Raw genomic sequence first — 17,776 nt, 5'->3', positions numbered from 1 at the left:
TGCAACTCAGGGGGCTCCTGGGTGGCTCAGTTGGTTGGGTGTCTTCTTGATTTCAGCTCAGGTCATCAGCTCAGGGTTGTGAGATGGAGCCCTGCCTCAGGCTCTGTGCTGGGCATGGAGTCTACTTAAGATTCTCTCTCTCCCTTTGCCCCTCCTCCTCCCCTCCTTTAATTTATTTGTTAAAATAAATTAAAAAAATAAATAAACCACAACTAGATCTCAGTGCTTTTCAACGACAAAGTTCTCTGAGTCCCAAGGTCACCAATGAGATACGAATGTGCAATTAACATAAATAGAAGTGATATTTGGGGGCAAGATAATTCTGTTGGGCATAAGATAGATAAGAGCAAAAGGTTAAGCAGTTGTTCTAATGCTTAAACCTAAGCAAGAAATGCTATAAAACACATGGGAAGCATAGTATGGCATAACTCTGAAATGTTAAGAAGCAACTGCAGCAAACAGACCAATATGGGTAGGAGAGGCGAGCAAGTTGCTCTTTCTGAGCAACAGTGATCTGCCATTCTATAGTGCAAAATTCTTTCTGTACAAACCGAAATGATTTTCAAGTGTGCCCAATGTGTAAAGAATCACTGGTCAGTCTGCCACACCCACACACAGAGATAACCCAGTCACTACAGAGTAAAGAGATACTGACACGCTAACAGGCAACATGAGACGGTGTGCCTTATAATAAATGAACAAGAAGCTTCTTTTCTTTCACAGGAAAACTGGCTTCCTTTCTTTTTTGATCTCAGCAGGACCTTAAAGTCTATCAGTTGATATTTGAATTTCTGAACAGAATCGCGTAAGGAACAAATTTTGTTTTATAATTCCCAGATACAGTGAATACTCCCTAAAGAACAAAGCAGCAAAGGGAAAGAAACAAACTCACCAGTATTTGAGACCAGCATTATCTCTAACAGCTGCTTCATTAACACCACAGTAACCCTTTAATCTGGGACACTAAGATACACTCTATTTCCTGCACTCTAAGTAAGAGGAGACTTGAAAGGCTTTCAGGAAAAAATAAGGATGGTAGCAAATGGCATGAAAGATGAAGCAAAGAGCAAAGGAATGATTTCTGGAGGTAATTCCGCTCCTCCAGTTTGCCGCATCACTTTTAACTGAGGGGAGAGGGAACCCAGGGATCATTCTAATATAAAGTTTGTATTTCAAATATACATAATAGTAGACATGAAAATTCCACAAGTTTCTCAAGTTCAGCCTGTCCACAACCAAACTTGTCATACCCCTCCTCACAATGAAGGGTTCCCCAATCCTCTTGGTCAATCATACCCAAAAGTTGGGTCATATCTTCTGATTTTTTCTGTATATCCCTAGTTTGAATGAATGAATGAGTAGGCGCATGTTTCTCTCTCATCCCAGTGGTCCTGTGAATGGTTCCTTCTGCCTGAAATGCAGGTCTCCTCTAATTTAGTTTAACTAGAAGTCACTGCTTTGTGTCTCAGCCTTAGGTGTCACCTCCTAGAAGCCTTCATCATAACCTCTCACATTCATTCTTCCTTTCTGCTTCAGTAATACCTCTTCTTGTCACATGATTTGGTAAGCATTTCTTTACCTGTCTGGTTCCTCCCACTACCGGGTGAACTTGAAAGCGGTGCATCTGTCATTCATTCATTTGTTCATTCACTAACCCAAATATTTTGGAATAGCTACTATGGAACTCCTATCATTTTAGGCACTGAAGATTCAGCAGTGAAAATAGGTGAAGATTTCAACCTTAAGAGAGCCTATGTTTCAGTAAAGAAAGAGATGAATAAGTAAACTGTATGGTATGACAAATGTTGATAAGCCCTATCAGAGAAAAATAAGGCAGGGAAGCGAATACTGTGTGTGTGTATACGGAGGAAGGTGGTATTCAGAATTTAAAATAGGGTTCTCAGTGAATGCCGCATTCTCAGTGAATGCCTCACTGAGAATGGGGCTTTTGAACCAAGAATGGTAAGAGATGAAGTGAGCCAGGCATGTAACTGAATGAAGTGTGCTCCAGACTAGCGGTTACAGCAAGTGCAAAGGGCAGAAGCATACCTACCGTGCTCAAGGAATAGCAAGGAGGCTACTGTGGCTGCAACTGATGGAGTGAGAGCAGGAGCTAGGAAAAGAGACAGAGGGAATTCATGTACAATGGCCTATAGGACCCAAAGACTTCGGCTTTTATTCCGAGTAGGGCAGGAAGCTAATGGAGGATCTGGGGCAGTGGAGCAACATAATCAGCCCTCTGTCTTTAAAAGATCACTCGGGCTGATATCTTGAGAACAGATGGTAGAACAATGAAAGCAGGGGAAGTAGAACACCACTGCAATGACTCAGATGAGAGGAGAAGCTGGCTTGGACCAGGGCAATAGTGTAGCAGCAGTGAGACTGATGCTCATGATTGATGCGATATGGATACAGGGCATGACACAAAGACAGGATTCAAAATTAGATCCAGGATTTTTGGCTAGAGCACAGGTATAGAGTTGCTCTACACTGAGATGGGGAAGACTGGGGAGAGTAGTTTGGGAGGGACAGATTAGGAATTTGTTTTGTGACAGTGAGTGCAAGTTGTCTGGTGTAAAGTGTTTAATGATGATGATGATAACAATACCTAACACTGAGCCGCTATGGCAGGCTATTTTGCATACTTTGCTTATATTTACTTATTTATTATTCACAATAATCACATGCAGTGGGTAATAGTATTGTCCTTTTTTTGATAGGTGGGGAAAAGTAGGTAGCTGAGCCAAGATTAAATGCAAGCACCTGACTCCCTAGAGTCCAAGCCTTAACACCTATGCTATACTGCTTCTGTGACGGAAATACCACGATGGAGGTCAGAGAAGATGCCTGAAGAAGAAGTTTCAGTCATCAGTACAGCGATGGTATTTAAATCCATGACACTGGATGACATCATTAAGGGAGACATGTAAGTGGAGAAGAGTCCACAGACTGGGAAGTAGGCAGCAATATGAGGGAAAACCAAGACCATGATCTCTGAACTCCAAATGAACAGCAGCAGGAGAGGAATGGACTATGACAAATTTGCTAACAGGTCAGGTAAGGAGGCAGTAGGATCCTTGGAATAATGATACAGAAGAAAACTTAGTAAGAACAGCTTTGGTGGAGTGGTGCAGGTAAAGGCCTGATTTAATAGGTTTAACAGAGGAAGGGAGGGCAGAAACTGAGGCACCAAGAAACTTTTTTTTTTTTTTTTTTTTAAGAGGATCTGTTTTGATTCACCATAGAAAGAAAAACTGAAATGAAAAAGTGTGTGCGGGGCATTGCTGGATAAGGAGGAGCTGGAATAAGAAGAGTCTAGTGGAGGAGCTGGCCTCGGCTGGGAGCACAGACAGCTCATCCCTTGCACACGAGGGAAAACAGCGCATATGGGCATGGATATAGACAGATGTGGTGGCAGCACGTGCGAGAGTTTTCTTCTGACTGATTCTATTTTTTCAGTGAAGTAGGAAGCAAGGTCATCAGCCAAAACAGAGAACAGAGTAAAAAAAAATTCTGGAAACTTAAGGAAAAAGGAGGAGGTGTCAAATAGTTATCTAAAAATGAGAGAGTAAATGAGTTTAAGAAAAAAATGAAGATTGCCCTCCTCCTCCTTTTATCTGGGTAGCCTAGCACAGTCCCTAGTTTGTTTGAGACACTGTGACTTGAGCTTGAGAACCACTGTTTTTTATTTCTCAGGTTTTAAAAGATTTATTTGAGAGATTGCCCAAGAGAGCACATGAGTGGGAGGGCACAGAGGAGAGAGAGAGAATCTCAAGCAGACTCCATGCTGAGCAAGGAGCCTAACGTGGGGCTCAATCTCACAACCCTGAGATCAAGACCTGAGCTGAGTTCAAGAGTCAGATGCTTAAGTGACTGAGCCATCCTGGTGCCCCATTCCCTCACTTTAAAGAAGAGGATCCAGAATGAAGGTAAGCACAAAGTATGATTTGTTATAGAGAAGAAAATCTGGGAAATATAAAACAGAACGTAGATGCGAGTACACGTATTTAAGAGCAGTCATAAATATCACACAATGTTTACTCTTTAGAATTAGGTAAAAACACTATAACCACACATTACTTTTCAACCATGCATTCTCTAAAACATAACCATTTCTAATTATGCCATTTGACAATTGAAAAAGTATAAGAACATGAGAAAAATATATTTGCCAATTCATTAACAGAATCTGCTAGAACAGATATATTTTTGGTGATTTTTATAGAGTTAAAGCCCCCCCCCCCAAAGCGACATAATAACTCAGAGAAGAATTCACAAACTCAAATGCCTACAGGATTAAGAGCAGGTAACAAAATGAGTGAAACAGGCTGAGGTAAGGACAACAGGGAGTTGCAGGGATTGTGGCAAACAGGCAACTGAAGGGTACAGTGGCTACTCAGCGGAAGCCACTGTTGCCACACAGAAAGCATTCCATTTTGCCAGATCCTCTAATTCTTAAGATAGATATTCTACTTTTTATGTGAAAACTTTTGAGTATTTGAAATTTTGGCAACTAATTCAAATTTATAAACTGTGTTCAGGGCATACAAAACATGTTTGTGGGAAGCATTCAGGCCCCTGAGCTACCGGGTGTACTTCTGAATGAGAGAACATCAATATGGAGTAGGTGAAAAACGGCACTAACTTTCAGAAAAAAACTTGGTTTCAGGGTAGACGCTGCCCGTTACTACTAACCAGGTGACCTCTCCGAGCTTGTTTATTCATTTGTAAGATGCAGTTTCATGAACTCGCCTGTTTAATTCATTGAGTGGTTATGAGTGTCAGGATTACAAAGTGGGTCAAAGCATATCATAAAGCTCTGTGTACATATAAGCAAACAGCTGTGAGATAATGGAAAATATATATTGGTCTCTGCCCCGGTTCTGGGCACAAAGCTTCTGAAAATCTTATAATTTCCTAATTTCTCAAGTGAAAAGAGCACTGTGAGCATCCCTTGTTCTAATATTTGGTCTTTGACTCCATTCCTGACACAGAGCTCCTAAAACCCTTGTAAATTCCTAAGTGATAAGAGCACCAGGAACATCTTTTGTTGGATGAGACAACTCTGGGTAGGCTCCTAGATAAGTACTGGTCATCAGAGACAGAACAAGCCATGATTAAAGGCTTGGGTTTTTTGGCCCCACCTCATACTCCAGCTTTCAGAGAGGGAGAGGGGCTAGAAATGGAATTTACAGTTGGCCATGCCTATGAGAGGAAGCCCCAATAAGACCCCAACAGTACAAGGTTCAGAGAGCTTCCAAGCTGGCAAACACATCATACCAGGAGAGTGTCATACTCCCTCTCTACAGGGACAGAAACTCCTGTGCTTGGAATCCTCCCAGACCTCACCCTACGTAGCTCTTGCTCTGGCTGTTCTGTTTCTGTTATCACATATTTTAAATAAACTAGTAAACATAAGTATTTCCCTAAGTTTTGTGAACTGCTTAGGCAAATTAAACTTGAAGAGGAGGTTGTGGGAGCCTCCAATTTGTAGTCAAACTGGACAGAAGCTGTAGGTAACCTGGGGACCTATTACTTATGACTGGCATCCAAAGTAGGGTGGGAGCAGTCTTATGGGACTGAGCCCTTAACCCGTGGGCTCAGACTCTCTCTAGGAAGAAAGTGTCAGAACAGAGTTAAATTGTGTGAAAACTAGCTGATGTCACAAAAAATTGCTTGGTTTCAGGGGGAAAAAAAAGCTCTACGCATTTGGAGACCACAAATGAAGTGTTTTGTATGAGTAGTAAACACACAGAAGAAAGACTCACAGGAGGTAGACTGAATTGAATTTTTCCAGTATGATGGCTTTAAAGAGACCTAACAGGGTAGCCTGAGAACATTTCGTATCTCTGTATTCGATCAGTTCCTCATAAAATGTAAATACAGATCACTTAGCTCATGGAGTTCTTCAAATATATTAAAATTATAACATCTTTTTCAAGTGTTAAGTGCCGTGTAATTACTTGGTTAATCAAGTATTTGCTTGGTATGGCCAAATGCACTAATGAACCTGTATATAGTACTTCCTAAAAAGCTGAGTACCTTCTTGGCTCTCCTAACAACGGTGAGCAATTTAATGGAGCTAGCTTGGAAAAAGTTGTTTCGGGTTTTCAGGGTTTTTCCCTGCTTTAAGGGGAAAAGCTTACGATGGGCTAAACAGTAACAGTTCTGTAACAGACTCGGGTTTACCCATTCCCTATTGTGAACGCTTGTGCAGACACTCCTCTCATTAAATGGTGACACAGGAATAGAGAAGTGACCGGCTGGTCAGGTTCAGGAAACAACGTAGGAAAGCAAGGAAGCAGTCCTCCTAGCCATGATTTATAAATTCAAAGTCAGAGGTAAAAATCCTGCCATCCACCTACTTTTGTGCAAATATGTTTAATGGAAACACCTCTTGAAAACTGTTGTTCTCTTTATCCTGGACCATTAAATGATACATGAGGGGAAGGCTAAGAAAGTCTCACAATTTATGGGAAACTATACTGGCTAAAAACTCCCTATAATCAATCATATTGTAGTAACTTTGCATGGTTACAGATGGTTAATACACTTATCATAGTGAGTGTCTCATAATGTAATTATAAAATCACTATCTTGTACATTTGAAACTAATACACGTCAACTATATTTTAATTTAAAAAAATAATAAACTTCCTACCATATACTGTTCTATGAGATTCTTCATTTTCAGCTTTTATTAAACCACAACTGGCCTGGCAAGTTTGACAAACTAAGTCTCCTTGACCAGCCTATTTCCTGTAGCCTAATGTGGAAGTGAGCTCAACGATGGCAACTTGAAAGATTTAAAAGGCTCCATTTTAAGAAGTTTTTCAAAAAAATAAAAGTTTTTCATTTAAAAGCACATTTCTGGTAAGATTATGGGTAATGCTCTTTTCTTGATGGTTTTCCAAACTCTTAAAATGACTTACTATAATTTTAAAAATTTTATGTTAGAATAAACCTGCCATAAAAAGAATTCTCCTCCCAATAACAAAAGAATTATGACATTTGCTCATAGATGTTATAATGAGATTGTTCAGCACCATTTCCCCCCTTTCTTTAAAGTTTGGTGTTTTGTTTTTTTTTTTGAAGATTTTAGTTATTTATGTGACAGAGAGAGAGCATGCACACACACAAGCAGGGGGAGCAGCAGGCAGAGGGAGAGGGAGAAGCAGCTCCCCTGCTAAGCAAGGAGCCTGACACAGGGCTCGCCGATCCCAGGACCGAATCGGACCTGAGCCAAAGGCAGACGCTTAATCGACTGAGCCACCCAGGTGCCACTCCCCGCACACCTTTTTAAAGGTTTTTATTTAAATTCCAGTTAGTTAACATACAGTATAATATTAGTTTCAGGTCTACAATTTAGTGACTCAGCACCTCCATATGACACCCAGTGCTCATCTGCTTAGCATCTTTTGTGAGAGTAAAACTCAGTAGTATGATTTAGATATCTCCAAATTAATAAAATGCTAGTTTGAACTACTAAAAAAGACTCTTTAAAACCTTAATAAAGAGGTAAGTTGACTAGACATAAAATCCGAAATTAAATTATTAACCTCAAAGAAGTAGTAAAATGAGTTTATAGAAAGCTATTTATTAGCATCTTCTAAGGTTAAATCTTTTATTTTTTTAAAGATTTTATTTTCAAGTAATCTATATACCCAGTGACGGGCTTAATCCATAACCCAAGATCAAGAGTCACATACTCCACTGACAGAATGAGCCAGGCACCCAAGCAAGGTTAAATCTTTTAAACTTCGGTTGTAACTAATATGAAACCGGTGTAATTATATAGCACAGTGATTAAGAATGTGAGCTCTGGAGTCCAATTATCTGGGTCCAAATTTTAGCTTCTTAACTTACTCTGTGAACTTGGGTAGGTCTCTTCCGTAAACTTTCGTGTCCTCATTGTAGAACAGGGAGAATAATTATTTCAGCGTTATTTTAAGGATTAAGTGAGAGGATTCCTGATTTTCTTTCTTAGGCCATATAAATTTATGTTGCAAAATACAGTGAAACAGCTAAGAAGCACAGTGTGACCCAGTTCGGCTACACGTAGGTGAACCATGACTCCACTCTGTATAGCGATAAATATTGCCACTTTGGGGTTGATTTCAAAATGAGAGCTACCTTTGTTCCCAACACCATGTTATAATTTCTTAACAAGTCTTCTTTTGATATGTTTTTTCTATAAATTTTATCAATATTTTCTATAATCTAGTCTTTTATACAAAGTCTACACAAGATTGTTTTTACTAAAGTAGAGATGTTAAAAATTGATCACTTGGAATCTACTTTAAACTGTATAATAATTAATGATGTTAAGTTGTTTTGAGAAATTCTATTTGGGGGGCACCTGGGTGGCTCAGTGGGTTAAGCCTCTGCCTTGGGGCTCAGGTCATGATTTCAGGGTCCTGGGATCGAGCCCCACATCGGGCTCTCTGCTTGGTGGGGAGCCTGCTTCCCCCTTTATCTCTGCCTGCCTCTCTGCCCACTTGTGACCTCTCTCTCTCTGTCAAATAAATAAAAATTTAAAAAAAAAATTAAAAAAAAAAGAAAGAAATTCTATTTGGGAAAGAATAAATAGCTACCAAAGAAACTTCCTCAACAATTCTATTGAGTATTTATACAACTGACCCTTAAACACACTGCCCTGTACAAATCTACATATATATATATTTTTATAACTATAGTATGGAACTATAAATTCATTTTTTCTTAAGATTCTCTTAATAACATTTTCCTTTCTCTGGATTACTTTATCATAAAAATACAGTATGTAAAACATATAACATACAACATATGTGTTGATCAACTGTTTATGTTATTGGTAAGGTCAACAGTAGGCTATTAGAGTTAAGTTCCTGGGGAGTAAAAAAATCATATAGCACTTTCTGACTGCAGAGAGGGTTGGAAGCCCTGACTCCAGGCATTGCTCAGGGTTAACTGTAATGGTGCAAATGTCTATAGGAGTCTTTCTAGATATGGACCTGTTAATTTAACTCAAACTCAAATGTCTACTAGAAATTTTATTGTGACATGTGGGTTAATTATATGACTTTCTATTCAGATTGACAGCAGTAACTGAGTCAAGTAATTCAATCTAAAGTCTTTTCAAATTTGTTTATAAACAAATCAGGTGGGCTATATGAACACATGAAAACCAGTCACAACTAAAATATTTACTTGAGAATAAAATGGAAACTATTTGATCTTTAAAACAAAACTTCAAAGTAACAAAACCACCCAGTAAAAAACCAAAAAACCCAGAAAAACAAAAAATGATGGGATTTTTATATTCACATTAACTCTTAGTAATTTATATCCAGTGACAGTAGTGTTTTCTTATACTGCTAAATTTGAATTATTTCCTAGCACTTACTTAAACAATGATAAATTCTGACAAAAATGTTAGAAATGTGTTTACCTATTTATATATATATTCTTAATTCTAAGGAAATAGGAACATTAAATAACAAATACTTGAAAAGCATGTACAGAAGGAATAACCCATATGATGACAGATTATTTGGTAGACAACTAATTAAGATAGTTTTTTTTAGATTAGCAGCCCAGACTAAAAATGACAGAATCCCCAAAGATAAATTTATGTACTTTCACTCACTTCACCTGAAATTTAATTTAGACTGAAAAAAACCATTTGCAATGAATGTAAAATCTGAGGTACATTCAATTTCCACTTGAACTTACTAACATTTCTTCCCATTTCTGTCAATATTGAGCACTAAGTAAAACCCACTTGTTAAAAAATCCAGCTAATAAGCTAATATGAACAGCTCTGCAAGATCAAATTAAACACCTAGCCTTGAGGAAATAATACTTTTTCAACCTATTTGCTTTCTTTACTGGACTTTAGTATAAACAGACACACAGTTAATATCATAGACAGCAACTTTCCAATTAATTTCCATATATAGTCAAATCAATTCCTGTATTATAAAGAAACAAATGTCAGTGCTATACTGGGGGTGTAACTCCTTATAAAGCAAGCACGAATGTGGCATCAAACTTACTTTTCCAAAGAAGCCTTTGAAGAACTTCCTTTCCTGGAGGAACAGGGGGACAAGTCGAGCGCTATTATTGTATGGGCTAAATGTCCCAGGGTTTCACACCAGTAAGCATATACAGAAGTTGGGTAAAGGGCAAAGTAGGAGAAGGGGAGGGAGTGAGAGTTTTAAAGAGTTATCCATACCAGGAGTGACAGGGAAAAAGGAAGGGTGCATGAAAATGCAGGGATACATACTGTATGGCCTAAGAATCCATAGGAAGAGAAGAAATCAGAACCTGTATCCATGCAGAGCAACTAGTTAGTTTAGTATTCTCTATTTACTTCTGAAACAGAGGTTATCCAAATTTGGCAGCAGAGAAAAAGATTAAGACATGCTGAGATTTGTATTTTAAATTTCCTAATCGTGAGTAGTAAGTACATTTTCAACTTCCATATACATTTTTCAATTTAAAATATCAGTGGTCTACTATATGGAAGTCATCAACTTAAAAAAAAGTCCACATTTGGATAACCGCATAATCACATAAAAATGCTATACATAAAATTAAATTATGAGTGTGCAGCAAGAATCTTCGTCAGACTTTTTCTTACCAAGTTCAAGATGTCACTTAGAGAATCTTTACTCACCCACTGGGATCAATTTCTAAGTATGTATATGTGTGGGCTGATCAATGCCACAACAATCTTAGGAAAATAACAGATATGCTCTATTCTAAACAGAGAATACATTGTCCTTAAAGAACACAAAGCTAATGCTTTCACTGCAGGTGAAAAAAAAATATATCTGTGGACCACAACTGAAATTTTTAAGATAGGATTTTGTTTTCCTTTAAAATGATACTGTTTTAGAATAATGAAACTTGCATTGACAATTTTAAGTATATAACTCTGAAACTATGTAGATAAGAGACATCATCTCTGGTTCCAGTACCAATTTTTAAGCTTATAGAAATTTTGAAAGCTGACCACCATTTAAGATCAGAAGAACTTATATGAAGTAGACGGGTTCTAACTCAAGCTATCTTAACTTTACATTTCCTAACTTTGGTTGAACTATTTAAGCCTTTAGTTTTTATCATCAGTTTTTAATGTTGGATAAATGCCCAGAAAAAGACAAATGTACTGAAATTTTACTCTCTCAGACAATTTATAAACTCATTCACTACTCTCAAACACTGAAGAATTTGTTTCCTACCTAAGTTACAAACAGCACCAAATATTTCCAAAAACTGTTTGAACTTAAGCTGGAAAAACAATAAATTGGGGTAGTTACTGCAATAAGACTAAGTTTATTTCTACTGCCAAGTTTGGTGACCCTAGTTTTGTTAGACTGTGAGTGACCATCAGCTTTTAAAGATGCAGCCAAAGATAAAAGATTCACCATTCTTGAGGGATAGGGAGGTGAGGGAAAGAGATCTGTTAATATTTAGTTCAGCTCCCAGAAAATCTCTTGTTAAACATGTAGTATGCCCTCTTTTCTTCAAAGACCTCAGTTGTTAATGAAAAAAGTTGACGTGCAAAATGCATTAAAAGATAGTTATTAGAGAATATTAGTGCTTTTTTCTAAAAAAAAAAAAAAAAAGTTATGATTCTTTTACCTGCTAAAACAAGAACATATATTAAAGCAAATATATCAAATAGTGAATAAAAAAACAACATATTAGAAACTGTCAGTATAATGGAACTAGTCTAAAACCAAGACAGAGAGGGAGAGACATTTAGAGACAATGGGAAGAAAAGACCTTTAAAAGGAAAGAACATCTTGGACCAGTGTCAGCAAGGGCCTTTGGTTACCTCACTTTTTACAAAATAGACTAATAAACGATGGTACTACTCACCCTTCAACTATGTCAATAAAGGCACTGAAAATGGGCAATAGTTGTTTCTGCCATTTATCGTATATGATCGAAGTCCTAAAGTGGCTAATTTGTGCACGTATGTCACAAAGCAAATGAGTTGAAAATAGCTGTAATTAACTTTGTCATACAAAGTAAGAAGAATTTAAACATTTATGCTCTGAGAAGCAGGTTTAAAACAATCTTTAAAAAAAGGTGATCTTGTTTAGTTTTATCTTTTCATTTGAGAATATTAATTATACAGGTAACTTCTAGTTGATGTTAAAGTGATCCTAAATTGTAAGGGACTACTTTGAGGATAAATAAGAACTATATTTGCAAATTATCTGGCTTCTTCAATTATTTGCAAACTTAAAAAGCTCCAGAATGTCACATTTTTAGTTCAAACATCATTCAAGTGATAGGTTTAAGATGTTTGTTTTGCTTCTTAACTCGTACATCTGAGCTATGTAATTCTTTAATTTAAAACTCTGGCATTCAAACTAGTTCCATAAACACGTTATTTCTTCTTTAATCTGTAAGCTTGTACACTTCTACATTTGCTTCCATTTATTTGAAACTCTAAGGAAGACACAGCTTTTGGCACAATATAAGCATCTGGCACAGCAGATTTTAAATGTTAGATGAATGTTTTGTAAGGGTGGGGAGGCAACTAGAAATTTCTTCATAGTAAAAATATGAAAAGACAAAAATCTAAAACATTTGTGGACTAATATGGTCTGAGAAGAACAACATCTTGAAGACTTCCAACTTTCTGCAAACTTCTCAGTATAGCATTAGAAAGAGTATTTATAAGAGGAAGTTTCATTGAGTACAATAAACAGGAAATTGATCCCAAAATTCAATCTTATTTTTTAAATACATGTTTATCTATGTGAAACTATGCACAACATTTGCCCCAAGTCTCTTGGATAGCATTAGTCTGAAAAATTTTAAATAACTTCTTGAATGAAAAGTTCAGAAGTGGTCAATTTCCCCTCAAAGTCCAAAAGTTTAAGTATGTCCAGAAAAGCAATCAACGTACTTACAGAACTTCATATTAGTCATAAATGACCACAGGGAAGTACGAATCATTTAGAGATAAACAAAAGGTTTTCATAAACTTTAAGACATTAAATGTAAGATAGGGTTATGATAATTGTTATGAGATTTGATTTGACCATATTGACTGAATTGTTTTCTGTATATTCTAGAAATAATTTTTGAGTGACTACTATGTGCCAGATACTGTTCCAGGCATAGGTATAATTTTTTAAATGGCAATTTGGTTTCTATTTCTGGTAAAAAACCAAACTTCTTAAATTTTTTTATCTAAACAGTCCACATCTCAAGTAGGACTTGAGATATTTATAGTTTATAATCTTCATGATCAAAAAATAAAAAGAGGGGCGCCTGGGTAGCTCAGTGTTAGTTTAAGCCTCTGCCTTCAGCTCAGGTCATGATCTCAGGGTCCTGGGATCGAGCCCTGCATCAGGCTCTCTGCTCAGTGGGGAGCCTGTTTCTCCCTCTTTCTCTGCCTGCCTCTCTGCCTACTTGTGACCTCTCTCTCTGTCAAATAAATAAATAAAATATTAATAAATAAATAAATAGGTTAAAAAAATTCACTAAATTAAAAAAATTCTTTTTAAAGTTTATTTTAATTTCTACACCCAACGTGGGGCTCGAACCCATGACCCAGATAAAGAGTCACATGCATTTCTGACTGAGCCAGTCAGGTGTCCCTAAAAAAAAATTAGTTTTAAAACTAAATGGTGAATAGTGGCTATCTCTGTGATTATAAAAAATTTTTTGTACTGTTTTTATTCATTTGTATTTTAGATAATGAACATAAAATCTATATAATGAAGAGATGTTTCTATTAAATGTAGGCTAAAAAAACTAGTTAAGAGGATTCACTGCTCATTAAACTAAAATACCATTTCTTAATATCTTCTGTGCAAATTAAAATCATCCCTAGTTTTCCCTTATTTAGAGAGTGAACATGAAGCCATGCTCTGAATTAGAAGACTTTCTAAAGGCTCATTCCACAATGACCGTCTACCTGCAAGTTATGTAAGTTATAAGATTTTGGTAACTATTTGTAGTCTGTTTCAGGTCTATTGAGTCTATTCACTGATTCGCCTGTTGTTTTCAGTCATTAGTATTATGATGTTTAAATATTCTTTAATGACTAGGAGGACAAATCACTGTATTACTTTAAAAAATTTTCCAAGCTAAACTTACTTTTTTAGTGAAATTGGAATTATTCTGTAAAGAAGAGACTGAATTTATGTTTCTTGGAAAATTACATTGTCTGAGGGTGTATTTAACTGGAGAATATATTCAGATAGACATGACAAGTCTATACATTATAGCTTCACATACCATAACAGATGAAAGTAAGTCCCTTTAACATTAATGATGATTAGAATAGGAAGGGAGTCAATCATTTAAGAATTTAAATGACCATAATCTGAGGTAAATGGTATGTATGTATGTACATGTAGTATACCATATGTCTACATATTGGGGGTTTTTTTTTGTTGTTGTTCCTTGCATACTATAATCAGTTATTTCTCTCCTCCTTTCCCTTTTACAACAGATTCACAGACATTTGTTCCAAAATATAATACACTTCTCTAAGTTGCTTGCTTCTTTAATCTTATATCTTTTATAATGAGGGATTATGGATGAGAGGTCATATAAAATATACCAAGCAGAAAAGTTTTGATAAGCAAATTGAGGGGGAAAAAAAGCACTCATTAGTAACCAACTTGTGGCAGCCTACCATACCAGCAAACCCAAAGCAAACAAGTATTTAATGCTGTCTGGGGCAAGGTCATGCAGAAGTAATAGTTAAAGCTTTCACAGCAAAGAGTTTGGAAAAAGGCCACACATTGGAGAGAAGGAAGGTTGTGAAGAGGATTGTCAGAGTTTATGAGACATTTCAAACCTATCCAAAATATGGTATTAACACTTCTATGTGAACCTTTGTGAACTCTGAATCCATTCTCTCCTTTTATTAAATACACAAGGATGTGCTTGGGATTTAGTCTAAGGTATAACAGGCAAAGAAAATATTATTCATCCTGGAAAAGGACTCTCCATTTCAAGTATGCCAAAGTCTGTGAAAAAGGCAGGGGAAATACACTGTTTATGTCAGAGGGGTGTACAGAAGGAATCTGGAGAGTAGTAGTCAAGATAGTAAGTCCTGCCCCCACTGTAAACCTCACTGGCCATCATCAGAGATAACTCTACCTTCCACCGTTTCTTAGAGTAAATTTAACATCAGCAATTTATAACCCATCTATCACAGTTAGGTTAAGACACTAACTGTAACAGTTTTCTCTTGGTTTTAGAACATTATTCACCTGTAAGATTTCATACCACTTGTTTCATATGGGTTCTGAATCCGAAGTACTTTTTGGATAATGTCTGGCCTAAACTGACGAAGTTGGTCTTTATAATTTACTCCTTTGGACAGAGAGCATGAGATGCTCTTTACTAGAGGCCACATCTTTTGCCTTAAGAGAAACACTGGTCTTACTGGATAGTGAATCACTAAAATTTACTGAACAAAATCTCTTAAGAAAATATATCAGTACATAGATAAACAGTGGCAGCCATCAAATACATACAGCTTTCAATCTTTTTACAGCATCTTCACAGATGTGCATTCCTCTTGACTCATCAACTTCTACATGGCCAAGGTACTGCAGAAAGAAGAAAAAAGGGTTATTGCTATGCATATTGAGTAGCTACTACATGGTAGGTATTAGTTGGAAGAAAACTGAGTATTAAAATTTCTGCACTCAAGAAACTGCCACTGTATAAGAGTTAAGATGCTACTTTACTTACCCTCAGTATCCTCATATGAATGAAATTCAGAATAAATGTCTCAAAGAATTGTTACAGAGAAGTGGAAAAGTAATGGCAGGCACTAAACGTTACCTAAATTTATTGGATCTGAAGATAACAACAGCCTGTGTTAGACACAGTTACTGTATCTCTGAAAACAAAAATAATCCTTAAAACAAAATGTATACATATGTAAATATGTATACACACATACTGAAAAAGGCACAAATAAAAATAAGTTATTCAAAGACTGAAGAGATCACATATCCTTTTATGGGGAGCACATAAGAGCAGGGCAGAGAACTAAAAAGACAAATTTTAAGAAGACAATACATTTAAAGCTTTTAAAAGATGTGTAGAATTTGAAGAGGCAAAAACTGAAAGGCTGGGAAACCATTTTAGGTAGAAAGAATTTAAGAAAAGTTATAGGTGTGGAATAGTGTAACTATATATCCGCAAGTACTCCCGTTTGGGTAGGATTTGATATATGTACAGCTGGGAATCTGAATGCTGGAATGAGTCTCTACTTAATTCTACAGTCAATGGAGAGATAATCAAATTTTTTTTTTTTCCAAGACAGTAATGCAATTCAAATTGTACCTCTGTATGGGAATAGCCTTGGGAAAAATAAAGACAGGATGGTGAAAATATTACCAAAATGCTCTCTTTTAAAAAGGAAATTTAAGCTGGTTCTGGGTACAATTTAGTAGACTCGATCTTCCCTGTCCCACCCATTGAATGAAACCATAAAACCTGAACAGAACGTATTTCAAGCCCCTTTTGTAAAGAGCAGAAAAGCTGTCTGAGAAGAATACCAGGATCCAAATTATTTCTGAACTGGCAAGGAGTTTGCCTCCTACTCTCCTGCTCCATTTTCCCCCTTCCCCTTTCTGATACTTCCAACTTGGCCTTTATACAGCCAGAAATCCAAAACTGTGTGCTATCACAAAGAAAGAACTCTGGAAAAAGCACTCTAGCTGTGGCTCAAGGATCAAATAAGGAAATGCCTTATCTTCAGAGAGAGTATAGGAATCTCTCTCCCTTTTACTTATCTCTTATTTTTCTTCTCACACCCCAGCTCCCAAAGCTATCCTGTGGTGGTGGTAGCAGTGGAAACCTGCAAGAGCCTGAGAGGAGAACTTTCCTCTTGGTATAGTGAAATTGTGATTCCAGGAAGATGAACCAATGCCCTTTCTGCTTCTTGTATATCTCCCATCATTTGGCCCTGAGTAGATGTGAAATGGTGCGAGCTCATGGGAGAGTAGAATAACAAGAGCTCCAGGAAACACAGGCATAGAGTTTAAGTAACTTGCCCAAGGTCATTCAGCTAGTGAAAACTCAAACCCAAGCGGCTTGACCCAGAACACTCTTAAAATGCATACATGGTTATCTTTTACTTTTACTCAAATCTTTCCAATACTGAGAAAGTGCATAAAACCCATGAATTAAAATAAATTTAGGAAAGTTCTCGACTTCAGGTAACAAAATACTTGAGGAATCAATCATAAAGATCATAAACTGAGACCAAAATGTCTAAAGAATTGTAAGAGCTGTAATTCTGAATGAATATTATATAAATAGGAAGAATGCTCACTTTTTAGTGAATCAAATAATGTACTATATATATAGTTCTAGGTTGAAAGAATATAATCTCTTTAGGGCAAATCCAAGTAACATGAAATCCAATAAGATAAATATTTACATATTTTATTTTGGATTCTCAAATGCAATGAATTTGGCTACAAATTTTACACTTCCTATCTAGATCCACATTTAGTTACATTCTTTGGTTTTACAGATGATGTACAGTGGTAAAGTAATGTTTTCTCAAATTTAATATCACTGAATCCATTATGGATACTGAGTATACATAAGAACCTCAAATTTTAGAAAATTTCTATACTACTACATTAAAAATAATAAGGTTTCATATCAATAAGAAAGGATGCTAATAGCAAATTTTCATCAGTGTATCTCTGTCTGGCTCACTACAGGATAGCTTTAACACAGATTCCAAACTTAGTCATCTTTGCTTATCTTTTTCCTAATA

General features: G+C 36.5%; 1 protein-coding gene across 8 annotated transcripts in view; it reads right to left on the bottom strand.

Moving 5' to 3' along the window:
• Positions 1-17,776, bottom strand: part of NUMB (NUMB endocytic adaptor protein) — a 191,274-nt gene that overhangs the window by 27,544 nt on the left and 145,954 nt on the right. For 6 of the 8 annotated variants that reach the window (XM_046009246.1, XM_046009250.1, XM_046009252.1 and 3 more), the window contains 2 exons: positions 15,507-15,581; positions 10,038-10,070 (listed from right to left, as the gene is read on the bottom strand). In XM_046009246.1, the coding sequence (XP_045865202.1) occupies positions 10,038-10,070; positions 15,507-15,581 (108 nt within the window). The remainder of the gene's footprint in view (positions 1-10,037; positions 10,071-15,506; positions 15,582-17,776) is intronic. The other 2 variants (XM_046009253.1, XM_046009251.1) reach the window with 1 other exon arrangement.

Source organism: Meles meles, chromosome 6, assembly GCF_922984935.1.
Source record: "Meles meles chromosome 6, mMelMel3.1 paternal haplotype, whole genome shotgun sequence".
Taxonomy (NCBI): domain Eukaryota; kingdom Metazoa; phylum Chordata; class Mammalia; order Carnivora; family Mustelidae; genus Meles; species Meles meles.
The sequence above is the reverse complement of the archived record's forward strand: the minus strand, read 5'-3'. Positions and strand labels throughout refer to the sequence as shown.